The sequence below is a fragment of the Dissoconium aciculare genome, assembly GCF_010015565.1.
Source record: "Dissoconium aciculare CBS 342.82 unplaced genomic scaffold K489scaffold_2, whole genome shotgun sequence".
Classification (NCBI taxonomy): domain Eukaryota; kingdom Fungi; phylum Ascomycota; class Dothideomycetes; order Mycosphaerellales; family Dissoconiaceae; genus Dissoconium; species Dissoconium aciculare.
The window spans coordinates 893,274-918,193 of record NW_022984952.1 but is presented as its reverse complement, the minus strand read 5'-3'; the positions used below and the strand labels follow the sequence as shown (position 1 = coordinate 918,193).

The following is a 24,920-nucleotide window of genomic DNA, read 5'->3' as shown; positions in this document are numbered from 1 at the left end:
TAACAGAACCTTGGAAGTCAAGTGAGGTGCGCGCAGGTGATGTTCGCGACACAGCACTTGGGCGACCGTTTGCCCTACATGCGTTCCATTGTGCACGGTCCATCACCAAAGCCAACATCGCTCCAAGCTGCGATTCACTGTGCACCATTGTCAACCTCTGACGGCGCACATCATTCACCATGCAGCCTCTACAAAGAGCAGTCGCTCGCTCGGCGAGCTCGACGAGAGCCCAATTACAGCACCACGCACGCCGTCACGCTTCCGGAAGCCATGGCCATGGATCCCAGCACAGTGGCCCAACAACTGAGTCTTTTGGTGTATGTCATGCCTTTGGCCACGATAGCAGCGAGATCGCCTCAACCTCCTGGTAATGTGCAATTCAAATCGCTGACGTCCTTTCAGCCAGGTTTCTATGTGTGCCTGGCCGCCATTCCAACTGGTTTGGTCCTTTACAAGATCACGCGCCCCGGCCCCGATGGCCAACCCTACTTCAGTCGATTGATCGCCGACAAATACGCCAGCTATAAGACTCTATTCCTTGAGCGAGCCGATGTTCATACCCAGGCGATGGAGCGCGCGGCAGCAGACAGGACGTTGTTCATGAATGAGAGTTCACATGACACACCGAGATATATTGATCTGAGATACCCCGAGTGAGCTCAACAATGCACAACAGGAGACAAATGTACATACTAACACTATCTCGCTTAGATCGGTCAATGCGAGTTCGCCATGGAACGTCCCAGCCGGACACGGCAGCGCCAATATGGATCAATTGATCGCCAAATATCAAAAGCAGGCATTTGAGGAGAATGAGAAGAAACTGCAGCAGCTCAAGGACAACAAAGTCCCGGCGGAGCAACCATATGAGTCGTTCCGGAAAATCACACCCGCTGCGCCAGACAGCTGAACAATATAGACGACGCCTTCACTTGTGTACATAGCCATGTTACAAAACCGCACCTTCATATGCAGCTCAATTTCTATCCCCTGATGCCCATATGTGACGGGACATGCAGTCCCCAAGTCCGTGCTTTCCAACCTTGGGATCATGATACTAAACGAACGCTTGCCATGCTCTTTTGAACGTCCACTGTTCTGTTCTGTTCTGTTCTGTTCTGTTATGTTCTGTTCTTAGCCGAACAGCCCACCTCACTGAAGTCTATGATCAAGCTCCTTTCACGGTGCTCATGTGCGGTGCTTGCGCCGGCTTCACTGGTGCATCTGGAACCGTGACGTCGGAGAAGTCATCCTGGCCAACGGCTCGAATAGTAAACGTGTCTATATTGTCGTCAGCATATCGAAGTAAGTGATTGTCTAGTCCAACGTACAAACTCCCGCCACGAAGGCGAAAATGCAAAGACCTGTTATGGCATTCTTCACCAGATAGGGCTGCCGAGCGCGATATAGAGACGCTGAAGGGCGGTTTTTCTGGTCGTAATACGACGATTGCGGTAATCTGTGATATCGTCAGATGCGATCCCAGGCTCTGATGGCAATCGTTAGGTATCACCTTCGTCCAAGCACCATTGTCGCGGACACCAATATAAGAGTTGTAATGGTGCTGGGTAGGCAATGCACATTAAGTCATCATTTCGAGCATGACGCCCGACATTGCATCACGTGATGCGCTTGAGCCGCGTCGCGCAGATTTGTGAAATGGTACTGGAGAACCAGCTTTCCCTACGCTGGATCTGCGAACAAAACGACAACACCCAGAGGCCTTCATCTCTCCAAACTTATCATTGAAACACTCTCCTGCTATCTGGAATAGCAGCATAGAATCGAATCGACATCGGAATCGCTTCCATCTACATCCTATCGCCCATCGGTCACGCATGTCAGAGCAGAATTCCGAACGTCACTCTCCACAACACCTCTGCACGTGCTTGCCAATAAAGTCACCACACACGGCAATGCACAAACAGAGAGAAGACCACATCTTCTGGCCTACGTAGTTTTCCTTGATAGCTCGCAATTGCGTGTCTTGTGAACCTGTGAAGCGCAATTGTGCGGTGCTTCATTCAGCCCTGCGGGACATTCGCAATAACTCGCCGTTCACCATGGGGTCAATTGCAGATACGTTGAGTCAATTGCGTGCGGCTCGAGACATTGTGCTCCACGATCCCACGCCATATCCGCAGGTCGTTGCCGGGATTCTTCAGGTCGTCTCGCCTGCAGCCCAGATAGAAGCGCGAAGATGGGGCGCAGATTTCCTTGCCGAATCATTCGCGTCTCCAGTGGTTGCTGCAGAGGTGAAACAACAAATGGCAGTGCTTGTCCTGGACACACTAGGAGGCTGGCTAGACAGGCAGAAGACGATGGGCCAGGAGGAGGATGTATGCGTGGTGAAAAGCGCGATTCAGTGCGCTGCGAGCATATATCCTTTCGTGTTTAGGCACACAGTCACAGCGAGTGACGCGAATGTGTGGAAGAAAATGAGCGACATCAAAAGTACTATCTTGGGGAGGATGGACACTGGCAACCCGGGCGTGAGAATATGTTGCATCAAATTCGCAACCTGTGTGGTCCAGACGCAAACTCCGGGCACGATTGCAGATCCACGGCGGCCGGAGCGAAACGAAATCAGTCTTGCTCTGCTCCCGCGCGAACATGCTGTAGTCTCATCTTCCATCCTCGAGGCGCAGGCTTCAGGCCTGCTTGACAGAGTGCTTTCAGTGTTGCAAGACAGTTCTGATGACGCTTTGATCGTGACTGCAGCTCTCAATGCCTTGGCTCCCTTGGTTCAGAAACGAGCAAGTATAACGGCCAAGATCATAACTGCAGTTCTCAACTTCGATCCCTTCAAGCTCACGCGTAAGACGATGACTGGAAGGGACAAAATAATAGTCCGAAGTTTGACCCGAACGACAATGTCGTTTTTGCTGAACAACTTCAAACTCGCCAAGAACAATATTTTTGCAGGTCGGATTCAGCAGCATCTGGAACGCATGAAGGTTACTTTAAACGAAGCATTTTCCGAAGCACATCAGCTGAAGCGACGGGCCCTGGACATGCCCGTAGATGGACTCGATGACACAAAACGTCAGCGACTCAGTGCTGAGCCGGCTCATAGTGTAGCGCAGCTTCAGCAGCCGGACGCCTTTGCGCCGTTGCCTGATGGCCCTATCTCGCTTGCACAACTATTCACGCTCACAAGAGATACAGCCGTGAGCACATTCCCGGTACAAGGCCTGAATGCGGATATCATCACTCAGCTCATACCTGCCGTAATTCAGACTTTGAGTCAAGAGCGGATCGAGCAGGTTGTCAATGCTGTTCGCAGTAGGATGGATTATCTAAGCAAGAGTGTGCCAGCTCCGGCATCTGCTGTCGAAGCGGTCAAAGCAGTAATTGGCGAAGATGATGATGATGATTATGATCCAACTATGAACTTTGAGGGCGATCTAGAACAAGTTACGAACGAGCTTGATCAACTGCCCCCGGAAAAGGTTGCCACTGACGTGGCCGTCGGTCCCTTCAACCTACCCTCACCCACTCCCCTCACGGTCGCAGCTCGAGACGACTACAGCAAGACGGCATTGACTAGAGTGTTTGAAACTCTCGCCGAGATAGACAAGGAAATACGGTCACGAGGTGAGAATCTTTCCCCATGGGTGTCTACGTGGTTCAAAGTATTACACCTACTGACATAACATACAGACCTCGAAAAAGACCAAAAGGCAAAGAACAAACCAGGAGAATCTGAAAAAGGATTCAACCGTTTAGCTGCATCACTTCTGAGCGGTCATGATAGAGAAGGCTGGCTCACACTGCTGACGCGGTTAGCGACGCGCAGCTCGTTGCATGCCACCGACGGCAATCAAAAGGCCGAAAACCAGAATAGAATCGCTCGCAAGGATGGCAGGAAATTTGACCTGTCGAATGGCATCCGCCAAGCATTGATGAACTACATCATGGAGAATTTCCGTGCTAGGATTGACGTGGCCATCATGTGGCTTAGTGAAGAATGGTACTCTGAACGAGTGGTCAAGAACGACAGCAATGGCTTGCCAACGTACTGGCATTGGACACTCCGGCTTTTCGATGCTATGACAACCTACTTTGACATACGAGATGGCAAAATCTTGATACGATTTTTGTCCGAAGTCCCAGCCATTAACCGCGATATGCTGAGACTTGCGAAGAAAATCGCCCAGGACCCTGATCGAGTACAATTGACGGTCAACGCATTATTGTACCTGATCATGTTTCGACCACCAGTGCGGGAAGCGGCCATCGACTGTGTAGCTGAACTATGGCAAGAAAATCAAGATGCGAAGCCTGCAGCTGCAAAAATACTTGCCAAATATCGACCGGCGGTAATCGAGAAGGCCAATAAAACTCCTGTGAAGGAAGAGGCGTAAGGTCGGAAAAGTGCTGGGATCAAAATGGCGCAAGGACTGATGTTTACGGCCAAAATGAACCGAGTTGATCCAGCTCGCATATCAATGTTGTCAATGGTGTTGGGAGTGCGGTGAACGGGCATGATTTCGTTGAAGATGTTGATTGGCAGCACCTGTATTCTACGGGGTATTGGGTTCAACAGGTATTTGAATGGGTACTTGTCAATGTATGATTAGCATCCGTGTCTGTATACCACCTTTTGTTGCTCGAAGACAACTTGACCGAAAAATTAAGTATTCTGATGTCTGGGCTCCATGTTGAACTTTCAGAGGTGAGCGAAATACGAAGATACTCATGCCGATAAGTCTCAGCACAGTCTGCTGGTCTGCTATCATGATGTAATAAATGATATTTGGTATAACGTAATCTATCACCGAGCGGGCCAAATCACCGAACGGGCCATTTTGTCTTGGCATTGTAAACAACATCTTTCCTGTTTATTGTATCAACAACGAGACATGTCATCAGATAATCAAGAAGGTAGAATCGATCTTGCTATCAATGCGTATAGATCTGGTCATTTTCGGAGCCAACGGAGCGCAGCTGCTGCTTTCAATATCAATTATTAGATACTCTCTAAGAGACTCAGAGGAACCAGATCTCGCGAGACTATGGCACCAAACTGTCAGAATCTGACGTTAACAGAAGAACAGACGCTTGAGCAATATATCCTTGACCTTGATTCGCGAGGATTTGCACCTGTACTCTCTGAGGTAGCAGATATGGCTAATAAACTTCTAGCTGTACGAGGGAAAGGGCCAGTCGGTAAATGCTGGCCTAACAGATTCGTTACGCGTTCGGAGAAGCTGAAGATAGCGTTCAGTCGAGCAAAGGATCGTTAGAGAGTCCTCCAAGAAGACCCGGACGTTATCAACGCGTGGTTGACGTTAGTAATAGACACTAAAGCCAAACATGGTGTCCACGACGATGATGTTCACAACTTCGACGAAACGGGCTTCCAGATGGGTATTATTGGATTAATGAAAGTTGTTACAGGTTCAGAGAGACGAAAAAGACCGACACTTATTCAACCAGGCAACCGCGAATAGGTGACAGTAATACAGAGCATTTGCGCTGCAGGCTATACAATCCCTCCCTTCATTATCTACAAAGGGCGCGTCCACATCTCTACGTGGTATGAAGAGGCTGATATCCCTTCAGATTGGAGAATCTCGGTCTCTGAGAACGGCTGGACTAATAACGACCTTGGTCTGGAGTGGTTGAAGCATTTTGATACGCATACACGGACGCGTCAAGTAGCAGGGTATAGGCTACTCATTCTCGACGGCCATGAGAGCCATTTGAATCAAGCATTCAAGGACTATTGCCTCGAGAACAAGATCCTCACTCTGTGTATGCCTTCACATTCGTCTCACATCCTTCAGCCTCTCGACGTAGTGTGTTTCTCACCGCTAAAGAGCAAGTACTCTGAGCGTGTCAGAGGCTTGGCACGAAATCGCGTCTTTTATATCAACAAAGGGAACTTCCTTCCAGCCTTTAAGGACGCGTTTTTCGACGTGTTTACGAAAGAGAACTGTCGAAAGGCCTTTGAGGCAACAGCGATAGTCCGTACGGACGCGTAAACAGTTATTGATCGTCTTGATCTACGTTTGCACACCCCTCCTCAACAGCTATTACCGGAAGCAGCATAGGAGTCCCAAACACCGAGCAATTCGTATGAGTTTGGATCTCAATCCAAGCTTATTAGCCGCTCTTTCCTTAGGTCTCCGCCCGAAGCTAAAGAAGGGTTCTCACAATTAGTTAAAGGTGCTGAATTGATGCTTCATTAGAACGTGCTGCAATCTGCACGGATTACAGAGCTTGAAGAGCAATTAGCAGTCTTGACTAAGAGAAGATCGCGTAAACGGAAGCAGATCCAGCAAGGTGGATCTATAGAGTATGGTATTGGAGCATCACAGGCAATTGTACAGGCGGGTATAGGTGCTCAACGATCAAAAAGGACTTGTAATGAAGCTGAGTCTGAACGAGGACCTCCAACTCAACGACGATGTAGAAACTGCGGAATAGCTGGACACAACTCACGAACTTGCCAGACAGATAGAGATGCTCCTTCTGAACCATATCCTAGCATAGCAGATGTATAACTAAGTGTGTGGTTGAATAAACAACGGTTGTAGTCACCTCAGTTGTAATGCCAAGACAAAATGGCCCGTTCGGTGATTTGGCCCGCTCGGTGATAGATTACGTTACATGTTTTACAGCTCTTTGTACTGTTGATCAATTGCCCTGAATTCGGCATTGGTGGGTATGATAGGGAGTTCGGAAACCCTGCCGTGCTTGCGCAGACAATAATTTCATGGAACCTTTAACGCGCTGACCCAGGATCGGACCGCTCTCCTCAACGCGCGTGCAATCCACGAGTATCGAACCGCGTTGTCATGGGAAATAGGGTCCGGAGGATCGAAATGAATGCCCGCTCATCCCTCGGAAGTCGTTCTCTACACCATGGCATGCCTACATTGTTTCGCAAATCGGTGCTAGAATATCCTCAGCAGAACCGCTTCACCGTGGTGCGACTCCGGCTCTCAGATTTCCCGAAGCTGGTAAACATCAGCGATGAAAACTTATCCGTCGCTAGATCAGGATTCACCGCACTTCGTCAGTTTCAAGGTTGAGACTAAAATCATGCCCGGCGGCACGACAACACGAGGTATGTGCATTTACTTTCATCATCTGGCATAAGCCTCTATCGCGAGCAATGCTCCACAGCGCGTTTAGAGAACCCTGTAAAACGCTTCAAATTTCGACACATGCGACTTGCCGGAGTAATACGCTTGAGGAGAATCGGCAAAGGATACAGTCTTCCGCTCACCATAAGCCTCGAAAGCTCATTGGGATTTTGTGGATGCCGTGATTCGTCGAATCATTCGTTTACTTACCACCTGCGACCATAGCGCTATCCCTTTCGCCAGTTGTACAGAAGCACGGTGTAACAGTAGAGCCTACCAGCCCTTCTGCCATGAGCAGCAACCATGCGACAACGAATATAGGTCTATTGACACCACTCGGAAACGGAATGCGGAGGACTTCGGGCGAGGCACTTGGCTCGCAAAAGATGAGGGAACAATCGCCAACGCCATCACTCAACGGCAATGCGACTTTCGCCGCCATGAATGCATCACCGAGCGCGGAAAATAACCAGTGGAGCTCTGCTGTGGGCCACGCGACGACTGGCGGTAAATCTGGGCGGGTTATCGAGAAGCTCATGACGGAGAATGATAGGCTAAAGAGAGAGCTGAATGAGCAGGTCATCAAGGCGGAGGAATTGCAAAGAAGCATGCAAATGTACAAGCCGAAGATCGATGCGTTGCAAGCAGAGAATGACAACCTGAGCCATGCTAGGGGCGTGGACTCGGCCCTGATTTCGCGGCGAGACCGAAAAATCGATGAGCTAAAGGCAGATTTGACGCAAGAGAGGCAGCGCCGCGCAGCAATTGAACAACGGTCACGGAATCTCGAGCGGGAACGCGACGAAGCAGTCGAGGAGAAGAACCGAAACATTCAGACGTTGACAGAGAGTACAAAGCACGCTATCGTCCACGCACAGATCCTTGAGACAAGTCATAAGCAGCTTTCCGCAGAATACCGGGCCCGGTTCGAAGCCTCAAAAAAGGATCTTACAGCTCTACGAGAAGAGCGAGAAGACCATCGAAGTCGTCTCGCTAGGCTAGATGTTGTCAACGATCAAATGAGACAAGAGCTCGAGCGAACAAAGAAATCACATAACGAGATGGTGGCCGTGTGGGAGGAATATCAGGAGACCTCCCAGGAAACACTGCAATCTATGGATCGGCGATCGGCGATCGAGACCGATCGTGTGCGAAAGTTGAACGAGGAAATGACGGAAGTTGTTCATGAAATGCGATGGGTCATGGGTCTGAAGAAGAATCTTCGGGTGGACAGCAAAAGTGGTCCTGCGCCATGAGCTTGAACACGACAACCAAAACCATTATTTGATCTGGGTTTTAGCGAGGCGCTTGATGGTGTGGTCGACCTTTTGATCTTTATTCATCTGACCAAGAGCGGCCAGAATGTGCACATGGGCATGAAATGATTACTTGCATCACAGCGACACGGCGTTCAGGAATCTGGCTCAAGGAAGAGCTATGTTTTGTACAAATCTGATGCCTCCATCTGTGGATACTTGCCGTACAAAATTTGCATGCAGCCTTGGAACTTACGGGGACGACTTGAACACCTTCATCGGCCGAAAGGTGACCATTCATGACCGGAGAACGGTAGGCTCGTCGGAAAGCACGAGGGAAGTCACTCAGCACAGCAGCAAAGTACCTAGGTAAGTACGCCAAACGCACAATGCCAATATAACAAGGGTCTATTCCGGAGCGTTTCGTCGTCCGCAGCCAAGTGCAGCTCAGTCGCCTTTGAGATCCGCAACTACGATTGATAAAAGATCTGAATATCGTACCCATATGCCTTCAAAAGCCCGCGTGTATAGGTTTCGTGAGGATGCTGTGCCTCTTGATACTGGCACGACTGGCAACCTGCCCGGGTGCTCGTAGATGCGAGACTACCTACCTAGGTAGGTGATAATCTATATGGAGGACGGAAGCCCTGGAGTGATGAGTCTCTTTCACATGCCGGGTGGGCCACATTTCACTTGGAAGGCGCATCACGGGTACTTGCAGGAATTTGCATCCTCCACAACACTTCTTCCGAAAAAGCACTGCCGTGTCACATAGACCAAGACAGTTGACGATCGTTTTTCCAATTTTCGACTCTCTACCGTCATTTACTCATCCAAAGATATCTCTAGAATCAATCACCTTTGACGAACTCTCGCCCGATCAGCACGTATCCACGAGATGGATGGAGTGGGCAAAGCGCACTACTTCCATGCGTCTCTTCATCGATTCGACAAGATCGCGTGTGCGACGATCTTTGAAGATCTACATAACGAACTCAAAGATGCAAGAGTACATTGTGAATATGACGATAGCCTTGACATATTCTATGTCAACAGTCCCAGCGATCTGGGTCTGCAAGCCGACGAGGCGTTTTGTACCATCCTGCAAAGGCACATCAAGCAGGCGACAGATAACGACCGAAATAGTGCGCATGATGTAAGCTGTCAAGAGAAGACCCGACGCGTCGATGCAAAGCTGATAGCAACAGCAGCTTGGAAGTTCGATCAATCAATTTCCCGAAAGCCTATGTACCCCTCTGGCAGCAGTCGGTGACCTTGACGCGCTGAGTCAAGCTTCGGACTCTCAAGATTCGCCTCACAAATTCGTGACCAAACATGTCATTGTTACCAACGCTAAAGCTGTCCAATTCTTTAGACGCTCTTCCCTTGACACGAGCTTCGTCCAGCGCGTACTGATGCCGGACGCAGTCCTCGAATTCGCTGCGGAGGCTCACTCTTGCTTTGCAGTTCTGTTCAATCAGAAGGAGCAGCGCTATGTCTTCAATGGCAAGAAGGCAGATTCAGCAAAGGAGTCTACTGCTGGCTTGAGAGGCATCTTTGCTAGGTGCGATTTTCCTCTGTTGGTGCTGTCGACTAAAGGTGAGGTGCATGCAGATGGCGAAACAGTCGAACGGACCGGTCCTTCAGGACCCGGAGCCATTTCAAATTGGCTGGACAATGTCAACATTTTCCACATAGTCGAGCCAAGCGTCAACGAAGGGGCTTTTACATCCGTTGTAAGCCACGAGTCTGAGCGAACGACTTTCGAAGCTCTGCTGGATCCCCATCCTGACATCAATTCGAACAATCCAAGCCCCAATGTCAATCTTAAGTCCTCTGTCACATCACCAGATCCCATTCCATTGAGCTTGACTTTCGAGAGTCTACTTCAGGATGATGGAGCTGTATCTAATAAGCCCCACACCGGCCCTACCGCAGGTGCTCTGACCGTGTGCGCCAAGCAAGGGCGCCGCCAGGATGGGATGTCGGAGCTCGACTTGCACCGCACAGAATCTGGATTCAGTAGGGCAAGTGAAATGGACACAGAAAACCTGTTGCCCTCTTATGGCAAACAGTTCGCAACTGTCGACAGGATTGGCCTGACGGCCGATCCGGCGAGCACAGCCCGATGGGAACTTGTCAATGTCAGGTCTCTAGGCCGCAAGATTGCAACGACGTGCTCAAGCACACTTAGGATTCAGCCACAACAAAGGGCCATTGGCAAGACGGATGGCACCCCAGGAAGAGGCGACTCCGCCCTCGAGCATTCTAGGTCCTCCAAGGCTACCATGAAAGTTCAAACGTCGCTGAACTTCAATGACCTTATGTCATTCGACGCTGCAGAAGAACCCGCAACCACCGTGCAACAATTTCCAGACAACTTCGCCGCCACCAGAACTACGATGAATCAGCGGGCGAAAAACAAAGGCAGGGGAGCTAAGGGGGACAGGGGTAAATGCAAAACGGGCACAGAGAAAACCGTCGTCAGATTACCACTCCCTGACCCCCTACCCGCGAGGAAGAAATTTGCAGACCCAGCGAATAAGGCGTCGGAGACGAACAAGGCTCAAAACGCCAGTCCAGAGGGCCAGCAACGTGGGCGTGACGTTACGTTCATTTCCATGTCGGAGGCGCGTTCACTGCAGTCCGGGTTCCGGGATTTCGTCGATACGTTGCAACAGTGCGTCCAACGCAAGTCTGGTATGCTGCCGGTTAACGATGCCGATGACGAAGACGATGCAAATGATGATCTTGCGCACACGGGGACGAGAGTCAAAGCGACTATCGAAGTTGGAACACTTGCCATGCTTCCGCTAGACAACACCAATCACCTATCGCAAGCTGGTACTCCGAATCGGATTCAGTCGGCGTTGAATTCCGAAAAGAAAAGTTATGAGACCTATCTATTCCCAAGGATCACGACATTGATTGGCGATGCGGAAATTCTCGTGGACGCGCTTCCTCCATACTTTAAGATGGCCGAGAAGGAAGTATCATATGATATGGGAATTCAAACAGCAACGGAATACAACACCATCAGATACAGGCCACCGGGTGCTATGGAAAGCCCAAGTTATGATCTACAGCAGCAAATCCTCCGTCAAGGAGTTCAATACATGCATTGCGCAGATCATGTTTGGGATGCACAGGTCAAAGTTACCTCAACGAAAGCGAAGGATCGTTTGGAACCGGAGCTTGACCACGCCGTCACTGAATTTCTGAAGTCCATGCGAACAGATGGTTCGCCCCCTTCATTCATTGGCGCGTTTGATCTAGGGGTATTTGAGCCTCAAGAGATCCTCGCCAAACGCATTGTGACGTACACAGGCGGTGGCATTTCATTCGTCGTGACGGAGGTGCAAGACCTCTCGCTCACAGAGCGAGACAATCAATCGCTCAACTTCCGAGCTAGGGTTCTGTCCCGGGAGGATATGCTCAAAGAGCAAAGAATCTGGTATGAGGCTCGATTTGAGACCAATGAACTTGCTCGTCTGTCAGCAATGCAAGGCCTGGCGATCAATTTCCTGTCATTGATTGACAATGTGGGCTCTGAAAATCGCGGTCCGTCAAGTTTTCAAGCATTTCGACGTCCCGATCAAGACGTGATGCGAAACAAAGACCGTGTGGTCATGGAAGGTCATGTTTATTGGTGACCACCGTTTGAACTCTTGCAGCCTTATAATCGTCCGACGCTCAAGGCCAACGAAGATGATTGGGTGTTCGCCGAGCAGACAAATATAACTGCCCTGACACTCTGCCAAGTTACCTGTTGGCTGCTGCATGTTCCTATGGCTTGCACACTGCTGAGCATGTTTGAAGAGCATCACATACTGTTTGTCAGTATAATTACAAACTTGCTTTTTGAAGCGGACTGTCTCCGATGGTCACGCGGCCTGCGTGCACCGAACTATTGCTTTTTATGCTTAGAGTAGAGAAAATTAGCACCGACGACAACAAGCCCATTATCCTGAGCCCAGTCTCTAATGCCAGCTCCTGCCTGGCCGTAGCCCCAGTTGTACTTGTCACTAGGCTCGCTCAGATTCAGCTTGTCAGTGGTGCCGTTCTTGGGCGAGAGTGCAACAAAAATGTAGCGGTGCCGGCCCGTCTTCTTTGGTGGTCCTGGAGGAGTGTATGACATGATTTCCGTCAACTCAGACGTGTCTGGTGAACTATCGTTGCTCTTGCCCGAGGAGAGCTGCACATCCGTGACGAGCCAATGGCAGACCTGGCCCCAGCGTGGGTCATCTCGACTTGGTGCATCAGGATCGGACATTGCCAAAGTGAGTTGCGGGTGCTCTCCTGTGAAACTCGACGATGCTTCTGGCAGCAGGTCGATGAGCTGTATGGTCGGCTTGTGCTTCATCTTCTTGGGCTTTACTGTATTGCCGATGTTGGCTTGCGCCTTGGGCCAGCTGATGTTGATGCTTAGTAGTGGCACAAATTCGTCAATTATGGCTGGGATTATCTGCGCTTCTTTGAGTCTGCCGCAGACATATCAGTCACGTTCTGAACGCTACTCAGCAGAGCTACAGTTGCTCACGCTTCGACAAGATCATATTGGCTAAGCGGAAGTCGAAGCGGCTGTTGTGCAGATCCGGTGATTTCGCCATTACAATGAATCGAATACGCGAGCGCTGTCAACGCGATGCTGATCTTCATAGCTACCTAAGTAATTAAGTCCAAAACTGTAGCCCTTTTTGCTGTTGTTGAAGGCCCGGGGTTCTTCAATTCATAACGGAGAGAGCAGGTGTGCGGTTGTTGATCGATGAGGAAAGTGATCGCGTGCTTCCCCACACTTCCAAGGTCCCCAGGTCACAAGGTTGGGGTTGTTCTAAGGGTTCGCAGCTGCATCAATTGAGCATGACGCTGCATCGACATGCAGGAACCATACAGCTCCGAATGGTTTATGAGACGGCGCCATATCCTAGACTGCAGTAGCGGTGGGTGATACACAGTCTCATGATTTTGAATCGCGAGTGTTGCGATGGGCATCTATACAAGATCCCTGGTAGGTATTGATGGGAACCTAGGAAGATTGGAAGATTGGAAGTGGGAACTCAAGTCTGCACCTCCCGGGCTGGGGATGCTCTGGTCCTATTGATGCGGTGATCATCTCGTATGTTGACGATACGCAATGCGGTGGCCGCTGTGCAAAACACGCGCCGAAGTCAACCTGCACGTGGTTTCAGTGGTACCATACGCCACGCGATCGTAGCTCTTGTGCCTTTACGTATCATCATCATCCGTGACTCGAGGAAAGGTGTATCACCTGGCACTCTCAAGTTCAACTGGCGGTCCTGCTCTGCACCTCTGCAGCAAAATCCAGCCTTGACCCATACCTCGGGGCCAATGCAGTCCATTCAAGACTACGCAATCGAGGTCTGTACTATGTTGAGGACACATGCAATGTCTTCTGCTGGGCAGAACGATTGGACGTTGCCAGTCGCGTTGTTGGCTTATCGTTTCATCACCCAATATGCTATATGCGTCCGGGCCGTCCACATATGAGCGAGCAAGCGATTTCCGGACACCTGGACACTCGATAACAAATAATTCTGGACGGCATCTCATGGTGATCGCCTTCGCTGCTCACGCAAGGCATATAGATACAGGTGAGCCAACTTGGTCGTTGCCATCGTCGAATTTCTAAATACTCGGGAAGCTTGGACGCAATCACAAGCCGAATTTCACCCTCTCCAGCCATATGCGCGAAGTGGGTTGGTGACGCTCATCACGTGACTTGACTATCTCGAACTTGGCATAAACAAACCGGCTGTACTGTCCGGAGGTTTCGGCCAGGTCCAAGGAGTGGTGGTTGAGTCTACCATCTCCAAATCGTTTTGCCCAGCGGACGAGACGGTTGTCTTCATCCTCATCTCTCAACAGCATCAATCCGACGGTCTCTAGAATATTGCGCCGCCTGGCGTTCGTCCACAAGGAGTGTTCCGACTTCGATCGCGTACCGAGCTATCCCGAATTGGAACGGAGCAAAGAGCAAGCCATCTTTGAGATTTATCTGCTGAACAGCAGCAACACTTCGCATCAGCATCCCGCGGATCACCTATCAACATGGCTGCTCTCGGCGAAGACCTGCTCGGCGTTGTCAACAAGCTACAGGACCTTGTCTTCAACACAATCGGCAACGACTCCCTAGACCTGCCGCAAATTGTGCGTTCTAGACTTGAGTTTACTTTCACTGTCATGCAGCCTCACTGACTCCAGCGAACAGGTCGTTGTAGGCTCGCAATCTTCAGGCAAATCTTCCGTGCTCGAGAACATCGTTGGACGAGACTTCCTTCCGCGCGGCAGTGGCATCGTCACTCGAAGACCTCTCATCCTACAATTGATCAACATCCCTTCTGAGCAACCCGAAAATCCGAGACATGAGATCCAAATACCGCAAACGTCTGCATTGATTGCCGGACAGGATGAATGGGGGGAATTCAATCACATGCAAGGGCGCAAATTCTACGATTTCACCGAAGTCAAGAGGGAGATTGAGAACGAGACGGCACGCATCGCTGGCAGCAACAAGGGAATCAATCGATCACCGATAAACTTGAAGATTTACTCTCCCCATGTCCTCAGTCTCACACTTGTCGACCTACCAGGTCTGACCAAGGTTCCGATTGGCGATCAACCGACCGACATCGAGAAACAGACCCGCAACCTCATCTCAGAGTACATCGCCAAACCGAACAGCATAGTTCTAGCAGTCTCGCCCGCAAACGTAGATCTCGTCAACTCAGAGGCTCTCAAACTTGCTCGTCAAGTTGACCCGACTGGAAAGAGAACGATCGGAGTCCTCACGAAAATTGATCTCATGGATCATGGCACCAACGCACTCGACATCCTTTCTGGTCGTGTCTATCCGCTCAAGCTGGGTTTCATCGGTGTCGTCAACAGGTCGCAGCAGGACATTCAGGGCAATAAATCGATGAGTGACGCTCTGGCTTCTGAACGCGAATTTTTCAGAATGCACCCGGCATACCGAAATATCGCCTCTCGCTGCGGCACGCATTTTCTCGCGAAGACTCTCAATCAAACCTTGATGACACACATCCGTGAGCGGCTACCTGATATCAAGGCTCGCTTAAACACACTTATGGGTCAAACACAACAAGAACTTGCCTCGTACGGAACGGATGCTTTCACTGGAAAGGAGCACCGGGGGTCGCTTGTACTGCAACTCATGACTCGTTTTGCAACATCATTTATCTCATCCATAGATGGTACATCATCAGAGATCAGCACAAAGGAACTATGTGGTGGTGCGCGCATCTACTATATCTTCAATTCTGTGTTTGGCAACAGTTTGGAGTCCATAAACCCGACGCATAACTTATCGGTTCTCGACATTCGTACAGCTATTCGCAATTCCACCGGACCCCGACCTTCTCTCTTCGTCCCGGAGCTCGCCTTTGATCTGCTTGTCAAACCACAGATCAAGCTCCTCGAAATTCCGAGTCAAAGATGTGTTGAGCTGGTCTACGAAGAACTTATCAAAATCTGCCACACTTGCGGATCCAACGAGCTATCGCGGTACCCACGTCTCCAAGGAAAGTTGATCGAAGTGGTTTCGGAGCTTCTTCGCGAACGCCTAGGCCCTGCTTCATCCTATGTGGAAAGTCTGATCTCAATTCAACGCGCATACATCAACACCAACCATCCCAACTTTCTCGGGGCTGCTGGCGCGATGAGCAGTGTGATGCAGGACAAGCACGATCGGGAGAGAAAGGCGGCTTTGGACGACGAGAAGAGAAAGCGCGATGCGAGAAGAAAGAAAGAGCTGAATGGTGCAAACGGCGAGATAGAAGAGGAGGAAGAGAGCAATACCGCCCCGTTACGTGCTCATGCGAAATCGAAGGACAGCCGGAGTATGAGCCCAGCGATCGGGCGTGACGGCACGCGGTTGTCCCATAGCAGCAGTGCGCCGCAGGGATCGGTGCCAGGCGGAGGCCGGGATTCGTTCCTGAACTACTTCTTTGGAAAAGAGAACGAAATGCGCAATGGGAGCTTACCCGGCCAGTCGGCAGCTGGTCCACTGATGTCTGGTTCAGGAGGAAGACACGTCAGCCAAAACAATGAGCCCAGCATCAGTGGCAGCTTCAGGAGAGGCGACACACGGCCCGTGAGCCAGCCCGAGCCCTTCCAATCCGAGGAGGGCGATCGCGACGAAGGCGCTGCTGTATTGGTAAGTGACTATGAGGTGGCGGCGCGGAGAACTCTGTACTAACTGAACGGCACTAGGATGACCCAGCAGGACCTGCTTTCACTGAGCGTGAAAACCTCGAAACCGAGTTGATCCGACGTTTGATCAGCTCATACTTCGCCATCGTCCGAGAAAGCATCGCGGATCAAGTTCCCAAGGCCGTGATGCATCTGCTCGTCAACCACTCCAAGGACGTAGTCCAGAACCGCCTCGTCTCAAGTCTGTACAAGGAGCATCTTTTTGAAGAGCTACTCTACGAGGACGATGGAGTCCGAGAAGAACGTGAGAAGTGCGAGAAGCTTCTGGCTACGTACAAGGAAGCCAGCCAGATCATTGGCGAGGTTCTATGAGGTGTCAATCCGATCTCTTTTGCCGACCGCCCGCATCGGCGTGTTGTAAAGAATGTACAATGAATGCTGCTTGTCGACGATGCTTCTGTGGTAATGAAGCCACGCTCGCCCCTCCATCAATCCTCCGCAAAACACCATGTTTGAGAGAATATGCAACGTGGAACATGTATTTCGGAGGTCAATTTTTGTATATTAGCCACGACATTAAAGCACGTCTCGCGCCGCCACGGTTATCTGCACCATTTGTGAAACCAATGGATACTAGAGGACGTTGGTGTTCGTGTGATTATGAACCTCAGCAACCTGGCAATATATGAAAGGACTTGATAATGAGGGAAAATTAGGCTTTTCATTTGTCTTGTCGTCGTACACAGTCGAGTTATGCTCAACAATGTACATGCAGACCATTAAATATTAAATTCGTTTTCATGCATGGTCATATATCGTTCGTGTGCGGAGAAGGCCGTCCGAGTCAGCCTCTAGCAGAGGGTGAGGCGGAGGTTGACGTTGTTGTCGGCGCAGCCCTTGACGGAGCCGTCGGGGGAGTCGGCGGAACCGCAGGCGTTGTCGTTGCTGCTGCTGCTCGGGGAGGTGATCTGAGAGTGAATGTTAGCAACCGTTGAAGCGAGTGTGCTTTGACACTATGTGGAGCAATATGATGACTTACGCTGAACTTGGAGGGAGCGGCGAAGGGGTTGCCGTTGACGCTGCTGACGCTCCAGTAGAGAGTGCCAGAGGCGGTCGAGGTGCCCAGAATGAGCTTGGCGGTGTTGGGCGAGTAGTAGTCGCTGTTCAAGGTGACGCCGAGGCTGTTGCCCTGTCCGACAATCTGGGTGACATAGTTGGCTCCGGCCTTGAGCTCGTTGGGGCCGTTGGTCTGCTGGGCGCTGTTGGTGCTGGTCAGGAAGACCGAGTTGGCGCAGTTGTTGGTGACAGTGATGAGGGAGGCGCTGGAGGAAGCAGCGAAAGCGATGACGCTGGCGGCGGCGACGGTGAAACGCATGTTGATGATTGTTTGAGGATTGAAGTTTGAGATGAACTTGAAGTGAAGGAGCTTGGAGGCTGTGGATGTTGCTTGTGATATTTTGTGTTGATGCTGAGGGTGGATGATGCCTATTGATGGTGTTCATCCAGTGGTCTTATATAACCTCGTCGGCCAGAGGGACACGAGGTCCTGGTGAGGACGACCTTTCGTCCGAGTGAGCATCGTCATCGTTCTTCGCTTGGCTTCCTCATTCAGAGGTCTCATCGCCCCGCCGTGATGCATCTGGTGGTCAGAAACGTGTGTGTGCACCCATCTCGAAATACGAGAAGCTAAGTTCATGCCACCTTAGCTTGACACACCCGCCGATCACAAAGGGCATTGCTCTCCAGGGCTCATAGCACGCGGTCTTGACCACAGGTATAGAGTCAAAGATGAGGCCCTGCCATATACGACAGATCCGGATCTCTCGGTCTCTAGCGGGCCATTTGAGAGCGACATAATCAGATGCTTGCGTCGATGGTCGTATTGAGGTGCAGACGCTACTGTGTTGAGGTCGTACGCACTATCGGAAACTCTCTATTTTTACTTCACAAGCTAGACTGAAGTGCCTAAGCTTAGAAGAACTGTAGCCCTGGATGGGGTAGTTGGAGTACACCTGCATACAACAGTATAGTTCCCTCGGCACGGTAGCATTTTGACTTAATACACGGTACGGTGGCTATCTGAATTGCAACGACGTCATGCCCGCCGGCACAGCCCGGTCACGGCATTGCAACGTGCAAAGTCCCGAAGTCGTATCGCCAAGCTCTCGGTCGTCCGGAGTAGCAGCCGATCACTCGTAACGTTGCCCTGATTGATGCCAAAATTGGCAACCCAGAACAAACGCTCCCGCCACAGCCATGGCCACCACGAGTCTAACCATGACAGTGCTTGTCTCGCGTAAGTTGTTTGTCTGCAGCCAGCAAAGACAACAAAACAATGAGACACGTCACGAGATTCGCAATAGCATCTCCAGAATGCTACACAGTCCCTTGAATGGCTTGAAGCTTACCAAGCCCCGCGCCCTGAATCGGTTGAGGATCATTGCGCATTGCGCAGGCTATTACGCTGCTATTCGGACTGTCGCGGACTTTGCCCACGTCAGATCATCTGCGCCCATCTGGCGATGGAGAGCTCCTGATTGCGACAGATGTCTTGTGATTTATGCGTAAGAATGTCATTGATTTCAAATTATCGTTCAGCTGGTGCTCTGCTTGGCCTTGGCTGCGGTAGAAGCGGCTTCTGTACGATTCCCAACGTCAGACAGGCTGCCAGGTAGGTCCACAAGGTATGTTCGCAACTGACCTCTTCGTGTCGCGTCCTCCAGTAGTGGGGTGTCGATCGCATTTGCTGGAAGGTGCACATATCGCACCACACTTCCACGGATGAAGACGTTTTTCACAGAGCTCTGCGAGCGATCAACTCTCAGCGGATATCCTCATCTTCTCCCTCCACCCCCGCAGCTCTTTCCGACTCACTAGGTGTGGATATTTGACTTCATCGACGACCGAGATATCATCTAGCTTGATGTTCAGGTATTGATCGACGGATTTGAGGGTACCGCGGATGAGTATGTCGTTCTTCAATTCAATGGTGACCTCGTGCTCAACTAGCGTCTTGAAGAAGCTGAAGAAGAGCATGTTTGCGACGTGCTGGGGATATTCTGCAAAACCACAATGTTCAAGTCGTCGATTCTTTCTTAGACTTGATCTCTGTAGTTGCTCTGAGCCGCGCGCCGTATAGTGTGTTATATAGTACGCCGTATCAATCAAATAGCCCGAGCCCTGGAGGATCACATCTCCTGCTGATGATGAAGCGGCATCAGCACCTTCCACATTTCAACAATATATCGCAGAAATACCTGTGCTATAGCAAGGATCATCAGCGGAGTTTGTGGCGACTTTCATGTGCACACCAGACCACTGCTGGCTTTTTCACGTAGACTGTGGTGTTCGGACGATGGTTTCAGACCCACAGGCCAGCTTCAGTGTACAAATGCACATCGCCTGAAAGAGGTGAAGCACAAGCAACTTCGTCCATCAGCTGGTTCAAAGTGCGAGTTTTGAAATGATGAGTGCCGTGTCCTGAAAAATAAGTTTGACATCGTCGGTAGAAGTGGCAGGACGTCACCCCGCGCCTCGAAAATGGCTCCACAAACCCTCGTGATTACCTGTTGGCGACACTGCTTGATTGCTATGTCCTGACCTGTCATGACCCGCAACGAGTGTCTGGACACAACTCGCACTCAATCCTTACCACACCCATCTCGTGTACCGTGAATGGCTCAATCTGAGTGGGACCCGGCAGCAAAAGCGCTGACACCCATAGGCAAGTACAACACCACGCTAAACGTATGACGAGTAATCAATTCCGACAGCAAGATCTGATTCGTCATCGAGGAAATGCCCAATTCTGGCGTCCATGCTTGCTTAAATGCAATACTGATCAAAGTCCCACGTCTCTTCCGGCGGCAAGAGTTATGCACGACTGAAAGCAATGCCTTCGCCCATCACAGACTCACAGTGCGTAAAATAGTACGCGGAAGAAACGTTTCATATCATTGTCGCTATTCCTCGTTCTTTGGGGATCTTCTCTTCATTGGTTCAAGCCTATGCCACTCTGAACCTCATATCCTTGTGACTTTTGCGTCAATCAGGACATACTCCGGGGACTGATTCCTGCGAGGACAACAAGCATATCAAGACGACATGCTGACCGGACGCCGTGATCATCGTGATTCAAGCGGAACGCGACCTGTCTGGATATGCAGGGCGCCATCCGTCAAGGGAAACAGGAACCTCAATAACTCTCCTTGTACGTTGCAAGCAGCTCCATCTCGGCGATAAATGCCTCGAACATGACAATTCACGGGATTCGGGGCTTCACAATATTCTCCAGGACTATGTGCAGGAGATCTAAGTCATCGCCAACGATGAGGTGACACTCTAAGTATAGCAAAATGTTTCGTGATGGAGGCCTCGCAAGGATTCCGCAGACGATGTCTCCCACGCAGTTCAGAAGTGTTGTAAGTTAAGTTGAAGCAGTGCAAGTTACAATTTCGCTCGAGTTGTCCCATTTTGTAAAGATCTACGAATTTTCCACTACAGTCATAATTCAGCGTACAACGAAAGCCGTTTACGCCGCTCCAGTGATTCGTGAGGTTTAGTTAGGGTGGCACACGAAGCTGCTGATCCTGTCATTCCAGTACGGGCCTGGCGGACCCGCAGAAGAAAGGTCACTGTAACCGGGAGAGAAGGTACCGAAATGTCCCTCATTATCGTTGCAATTGAAGTTACTATTGGCTCAGCGTTAGTGCATTGAATTGTGCGAGCACACCTTTGGCTCGATCTTCATTCTTAACAACGTACGAGTAGAACAGGCAATACTTTGGAGAATCCGGGCCGACCGAGCTGATCTTATCGTTCGAGTCCGGTCCAAGGTTGACTTCACAGATTACCGTTAGCCAAGTCGCAAATGTTGCTAATATCTAGTAAGAGATCCTCGAGGAGCTGGCACTCACCACATGTGTACTCCTGGACCACAAGGTGAACACAGAAACCACCGAAGTTACGCTCGTTACAAGCGTATACTCCGGCGTTACCGCGTTTCTCCAGAGCGGAACCTTCACTGCTGGGCTTCAATTCCTCTGGCAGTCCATTGGGGTACTCGGTCACCGTAACACCCTCTGGATACGCGAAAGGGGTGCTTGGTAGAGCAGCAGCTGCTGCCACGAAGACAGAGGTGACTGCGAGGAAAAGCATTTTTGGGATGAGCTTTCGCTGATAGGTGCTTGTTGATGGGGATTGTAGATGACAAGCCAGCAGGCTACTGATGGTAAGATTGGAGTTTCTGGCGTGCGTCGGACCGGTATTTATGTCTTTTGCAACACCTCGCTGACATGATCTCAATAGTCCCAGTCCGCATGTTTCCAGCCATCATCTACATTCACCGACAAGTTCGAAACCGAGGTAAAGGTACCGTGAAGATGGTAGAAGCCCTATTCAGGTCGTCGAAGCGAGCGTGCATGAGTTTTGATGCATCTGCTCCACAAGATTGTACTCGTGGCATTGCTGGAACAGCTTCTTCATGTCATAACATGACTCGATATCGTATGCCATGCTTGGTCAGTGGCCGCTTGCTGCTCGAACCATCAAAGTACTGACATCCTATCCCCTGATGCTGCATCTTGCATGTGTGACTGAGGATCCACTCTGCAAGACTATCGAACAGGATGGTGGCTTGCATGGGAGGATTCTCAGCATGTTCACATGGACAGGGCAAATGCCAGATGCATGAGGATATCTTCTTGCTTCAGAGCAGCACGTACCGGACCCGGAGGGTGTGTGGGCATTCAGATGTCTCGATTTGGTCCTTTGCCACGAAAGCCGCCGCTGGTGTAAGGAACGACTAATGGCCGACAGGACGATCCCTTTGAGCCTTCCGATGCCTTAATTGTAAGTCAAAGTGTGTTGTACCGAATGGGATCGTTCGTTCACTCCCTGCATCCACTCTGCGTGTGGCTTCCCTAATGCGTTCCATGGCTGAAGATGTGGACTTGGCGTTGAGGAGCTGCTCACTGCAATCACGTAGCTCGGGGGCAAGCCTCAACTCCTTCTGCAACAATGGTGTCAGCTAGTCGACCTCTATTGGCGGATCTCAGACACGTACGGGGTGTAGGAGGTATGCTTTGGGACGAAGTGGAGCTATATACCTCGCATATCTCAACGATACCATGCTTGGGTTTTCTGCTTTGTGGTCGTACAATCGACCGGGAATAAATTTCGAGGCAAAGCTTCATCAAGCTTCGACGATGGAATCCGCCACAATCGTTAGCTGCGCCAGATCTGGTAGGCCTCAAACGACACGTATAGTTCATGCACATGGATTGCACTGGCAACTAGGTCGAAACACTTGCCCTGCTGACAGCTATTTATTCTGTGATTCCCGGCTTGCCATATCAGGTGTGGGCCGCCGACTCCAACAACTCCTCTCTCCGAAGAGTGTGTAGCTGATACAGTAGTTCTGCTCGGATCGTACGTTGAGCAGGGATCTGGTCATTCCTGCAAAGGGACCTCGGAGTTGCAGCAGATCGGCACGCCTCACGCCGCACATGGCTGCAGTTCAATGCACCATTACTGCTGGCAGGCTATAGATGCTGACGATATATGTATCTTTTGAAAGCTCAATTTCGGCGACCGACGAAGCCTCCATGCTCCATTGAAAGCGCCCCACGTGGGCCCCTTATTCGATGTGCTTACAGAGCTATTTCCACATCTCCCATGATAACGGCCGAATCGTCTCGTTCGTCGTGACAAATGCAATGTGGAGCACATTTGATGCGTTGGTATTCACACAGCAGGAGCAGCAAAGTATGCCTTTTCTTTTCCAGCTTTGCAAATCGATGATCTGCGTCTAGGGCAGCTGGTATGACGGAGTGTTGCATTGAAATGTCCCGCGCGCAAAGCTTGTGTCCATGAGGGGGGACAAATTTGATACCCATTGAGACTGCAGCATTTAGCACTGTCGAGAACATCATTCCATTGTAGGTTGACTTTCCATTGCGTGCTGCATAACACTCAAAAATCATGGCTCCCGCAGCAATCATCGCTCCTTCAATCCTGAGCGCCGATTTTGGCGCTCTGGGTAAAGCATGCTCAGACACGATCGGATTCGGCGCAGACTGGCTGCATGTGGATATCATGGACGGCCACTTCGTTCCCAACATCACCTTTGGAGCACCGGTAGTGACTATGATCCGGCCACACGTGGACAAGCCGAAAGAAGCGTTCGGTAGAGGCACATTCGATTGTCATATGATGATCGCGGAGGTAAATCAGAATTTTGATCCCAGCCGCTCACCTTGTCCATTTTTTCCTGATATGCAGTATTTTCCACACATGTACTTTACCTAATTCTATCGTGCCGCATCTAAACAACACATGATCCTTCATTTCTTTATCAACTCGTGACGATTCATTTTGCTAATCATTCGATCCCTTAACAAGCCTAAGAAGTGGGTCAAGGATTTCAAAAAGGCCGGCTGCGACCTCTACTGCTTCCACTACGAAGCCGCCATTGATTCGACCGCGGCCGATAGCCCGGACGCGACAAGTGACCAAAAAACAAGCCCCAAGGAGTTGATCCGCTACATTCACGAGCAGGGACTGCGTGCGGGTATCGCGCTCAAGCCCAAGACGCCGGTCGATGTGCTATACGACATCCTCGACAATGAAGCCAACAAGGAGGAAATTCCCGATGTCAGTATAAGCGGTTTCTTCAGAAATTCATCTTCCTGCTTCTCTTCCTCATTGAGTCTCATGGTTTATCTGTTCGACCGACCGTATTCTGCTACCAAAGCTGACTGGCCTCTCAGATGGTTCTTATCATGACCGTGGAGCCTGGCTTTGGTGGGCAAAAATTCATGCCGGACATGATGCCCAAGGTTGAGGCCTTGCGGAAACGATACCCGGACTTGAACATCGAGGTCGACGGCGGCCTGAGCGAGAAGACGATCGATGTAGCTGCCGAAGCCGGTGCAAACGTCATCGTGGCCGGGAGCGCAGTTTTCGGTGCCAAGGATCCTGGCGCGGTCATCCAAGCATTGCGAGATGCGGTGCAGAAGCGGTTGTGAGAGACCCAAGGGTGGTGATGATTGAGACGATGATGTGGCGAACGAGACGAGATGTATGTGCATGACGTGGAGTTGGTAGTGAGCACTTATCATCTGAAGATTCAACATGTGATTGCAGTCGTGGGACTGGTTTATCTCATCTAAGGACTATGATGGGTACATTATTCAGTAACATCACGGCGAACGGATTTTTGTACGCCCTTGCTCAAAACACTCGCAGACCCGCCTTGATCGTACAGTACCGTGCTGGATACAAAGCCCGTGTACCTCATGTCGATAAGAATTGTAAAAAGAAAAAGAAAAAGGAAAAGGAAACTGCTCATCGAACACAAAAGCCGCCTCCTCATGAT

The 24,920-nt window shown here is 50.6% G+C and overlaps 11 protein-coding genes across 11 annotated transcripts; 6 read left to right on the top strand and 5 right to left on the bottom strand.

Moving 5' to 3' along the window:
- The first annotated feature begins 235 nt into the window (after nucleotides 1-235).
- On the top strand, nucleotides 236-1,281 carry K489DRAFT_376524 (uncharacterized protein). The gene is made up of 2 exons (XM_033603938.1): nucleotides 236-653; nucleotides 712-1,281. Exons 1-2 carry the CDS (start codon nucleotides 271-273, stop codon nucleotides 908-910), a joined length of 582 nt encoding a protein of 193 aa, XP_033463157.1. The 5' UTR covers nucleotides 236-270; the 3' UTR covers nucleotides 911-1,281.
- Nucleotides 1,169-1,530, bottom strand: K489DRAFT_386580 (uncharacterized protein; the record flags this gene model as incomplete). The annotated part of the gene is made up of 3 exons (XM_033606237.1): nucleotides 1,169-1,281; nucleotides 1,332-1,459; nucleotides 1,514-1,530. The coding sequence occupies 3 exons, from the start codon at nucleotides 1,528-1,530 to the stop codon at nucleotides 1,169-1,171; spliced, it is 258 nt and encodes an 85-aa protein (XP_033463156.1).
- Nucleotides 1,531-1,706: 176 nt separating this feature from the next.
- K489DRAFT_392447 (uncharacterized protein) lies at nucleotides 1,707-4,658 on the top strand. The gene is made up of 2 exons (XM_033606740.1): nucleotides 1,707-3,597; nucleotides 3,664-4,658. Exons 1-2 carry the CDS (start codon nucleotides 2,064-2,066, stop codon nucleotides 4,365-4,367), a joined length of 2,238 nt encoding a protein of 745 aa, XP_033463155.1. The 5' UTR covers nucleotides 1,707-2,063; the 3' UTR covers nucleotides 4,368-4,658.
- A 2,729-nt stretch (nucleotides 4,659-7,387) lies between these two features.
- Nucleotides 7,388-8,353, top strand: K489DRAFT_312676 (uncharacterized protein; the record flags this gene model as incomplete). The annotated part of the gene is made up of 1 exon (XM_033600882.1): nucleotides 7,388-8,353. One exon carries the CDS (start codon nucleotides 7,388-7,390, stop codon nucleotides 8,351-8,353), a length of 966 nt encoding a protein of 321 aa, XP_033463154.1.
- An 845-nt stretch (nucleotides 8,354-9,198) lies between these two features.
- K489DRAFT_376520 (uncharacterized protein) lies at nucleotides 9,199-12,474 on the top strand. The gene is made up of 2 exons (XM_033603937.1): nucleotides 9,199-9,509; nucleotides 9,562-12,474. Exons 1-2 carry the CDS (start codon nucleotides 9,252-9,254, stop codon nucleotides 12,004-12,006), a joined length of 2,703 nt encoding a protein of 900 aa, XP_033463153.1. The 5' UTR covers nucleotides 9,199-9,251; the 3' UTR covers nucleotides 12,007-12,474.
- On the bottom strand, nucleotides 12,175-13,113 carry K489DRAFT_376517 (PEBP-like protein). The gene is made up of 2 exons (XM_033603936.1): nucleotides 12,894-13,113; nucleotides 12,175-12,834 (listed from the first exon to the last, which is right to left on the bottom strand). The coding sequence occupies exons 1-2, from the start codon at nucleotides 13,010-13,012 to the stop codon at nucleotides 12,261-12,263; spliced, it is 693 nt and encodes a 230-aa protein (XP_033463152.1). The 5' UTR covers nucleotides 13,013-13,113; the 3' UTR covers nucleotides 12,175-12,260.
- Nucleotides 13,114-14,056: 943 nt separating this feature from the next.
- Nucleotides 14,057-17,319, top strand: K489DRAFT_376515 (uncharacterized protein). Its single transcript, XM_033603935.1, has 3 exons — nucleotides 14,057-14,521; nucleotides 14,583-16,547; nucleotides 16,604-17,319. Exons 1-3 carry the CDS (start codon nucleotides 14,423-14,425, stop codon nucleotides 16,913-16,915), a joined length of 2,376 nt encoding a protein of 791 aa, XP_033463151.1. The 5' UTR covers nucleotides 14,057-14,422; the 3' UTR covers nucleotides 16,916-17,319.
- A 284-nt stretch (nucleotides 17,320-17,603) lies between these two features.
- On the bottom strand, nucleotides 17,604-17,918 carry K489DRAFT_291367 (uncharacterized protein; the record flags this gene model as incomplete). Its single annotated transcript, XM_033600188.1, has 1 exon — nucleotides 17,604-17,918. A coding segment is annotated over one exon (315 nt), but the record flags the coding sequence as incomplete, so codon positions are not given.
- A 1,228-nt stretch (nucleotides 17,919-19,146) lies between these two features.
- K489DRAFT_293013 (U6 snRNA-associated Sm-like protein LSm2) lies at nucleotides 19,147-19,579 on the bottom strand (the record flags this gene model as incomplete). The annotated part of the gene is made up of 3 exons (XM_033600241.1): nucleotides 19,147-19,181; nucleotides 19,245-19,347; nucleotides 19,418-19,579. Coding segments are annotated over 3 exons (300 nt in total), but the record flags the coding sequence as incomplete, so codon positions are not given.
- A 1,655-nt stretch (nucleotides 19,580-21,234) lies between these two features.
- K489DRAFT_406899 (uncharacterized protein) lies at nucleotides 21,235-21,700 on the bottom strand (the record flags this gene model as incomplete). The annotated part of the gene is made up of 2 exons (XM_033607304.1): nucleotides 21,235-21,383; nucleotides 21,460-21,700. 2 exons carry the CDS (start codon nucleotides 21,698-21,700, stop codon nucleotides 21,235-21,237), a joined length of 390 nt encoding a protein of 129 aa, XP_033463148.1.
- Nucleotides 21,701-23,524: 1,824 nt separating this feature from the next.
- K489DRAFT_313657 (ribulose-phosphate 3-epimerase) lies at nucleotides 23,525-24,570 on the top strand (the record flags this gene model as incomplete). The annotated part of the gene is made up of 3 exons (XM_033600957.1): nucleotides 23,525-23,767; nucleotides 23,945-24,196; nucleotides 24,313-24,570. 3 exons carry the CDS (start codon nucleotides 23,525-23,527, stop codon nucleotides 24,568-24,570), a joined length of 753 nt encoding a protein of 250 aa, XP_033463147.1.
- Between the last annotated feature and the right edge of the window lie 350 nt (nucleotides 24,571-24,920).

Coding starts and splice junctions, on each gene's coding strand:
- K489DRAFT_376517 (XM_033603936.1), bottom strand. CDS start 13,012: ATGAAGATCAGCATCGCGTTGACAGCGCTCGCGTATTCGATTCATTGT. Junction 12,835..12,893: donor CAATATGATCTTGTCGAAGC/GTGAGCAACTGT, acceptor TGTCTGCGGCAG/ACTCAAAGAAGCGCAGATAA.
- K489DRAFT_376524 (XM_033603938.1), top strand. CDS start 271: ATGGCCATGGATCCCAGCACAGTGGCCCAACAACTGAGTCTTTTGGTG. Junction 654..711: donor ATTGATCTGAGATACCCCGA/GTGAGCTCAACA, acceptor TATCTCGCTTAG/ATCGGTCAATGCGAGTTCGC.
- K489DRAFT_376515 (XM_033603935.1), top strand. CDS start 14,423: ATGGCTGCTCTCGGCGAAGACCTGCTCGGCGTTGTCAACAAGCTACAG. Junction 14,522..14,582: donor CCCTAGACCTGCCGCAAATT/GTGCGTTCTAGA, acceptor TCCAGCGAACAG/GTCGTTGTAGGCTCGCAATC. Junction 16,548..16,603: donor ACGAAGGCGCTGCTGTATTG/GTAAGTGACTAT, acceptor GAACGGCACTAG/GATGACCCAGCAGGACCTGC.
- K489DRAFT_392447 (XM_033606740.1), top strand. CDS start 2,064: ATGGGGTCAATTGCAGATACGTTGAGTCAATTGCGTGCGGCTCGAGAC. Junction 3,598..3,663: donor CAAGGAAATACGGTCACGAG/GTGAGAATCTTT, acceptor CATAACATACAG/ACCTCGAAAAAGACCAAAAG.
- K489DRAFT_376520 (XM_033603937.1), top strand. CDS start 9,252: ATGGATGGAGTGGGCAAAGCGCACTACTTCCATGCGTCTCTTCATCGA. Junction 9,510..9,561: donor ACCGAAATAGTGCGCATGAT/GTAAGCTGTCAA, acceptor TGATAGCAACAG/CAGCTTGGAAGTTCGATCAA.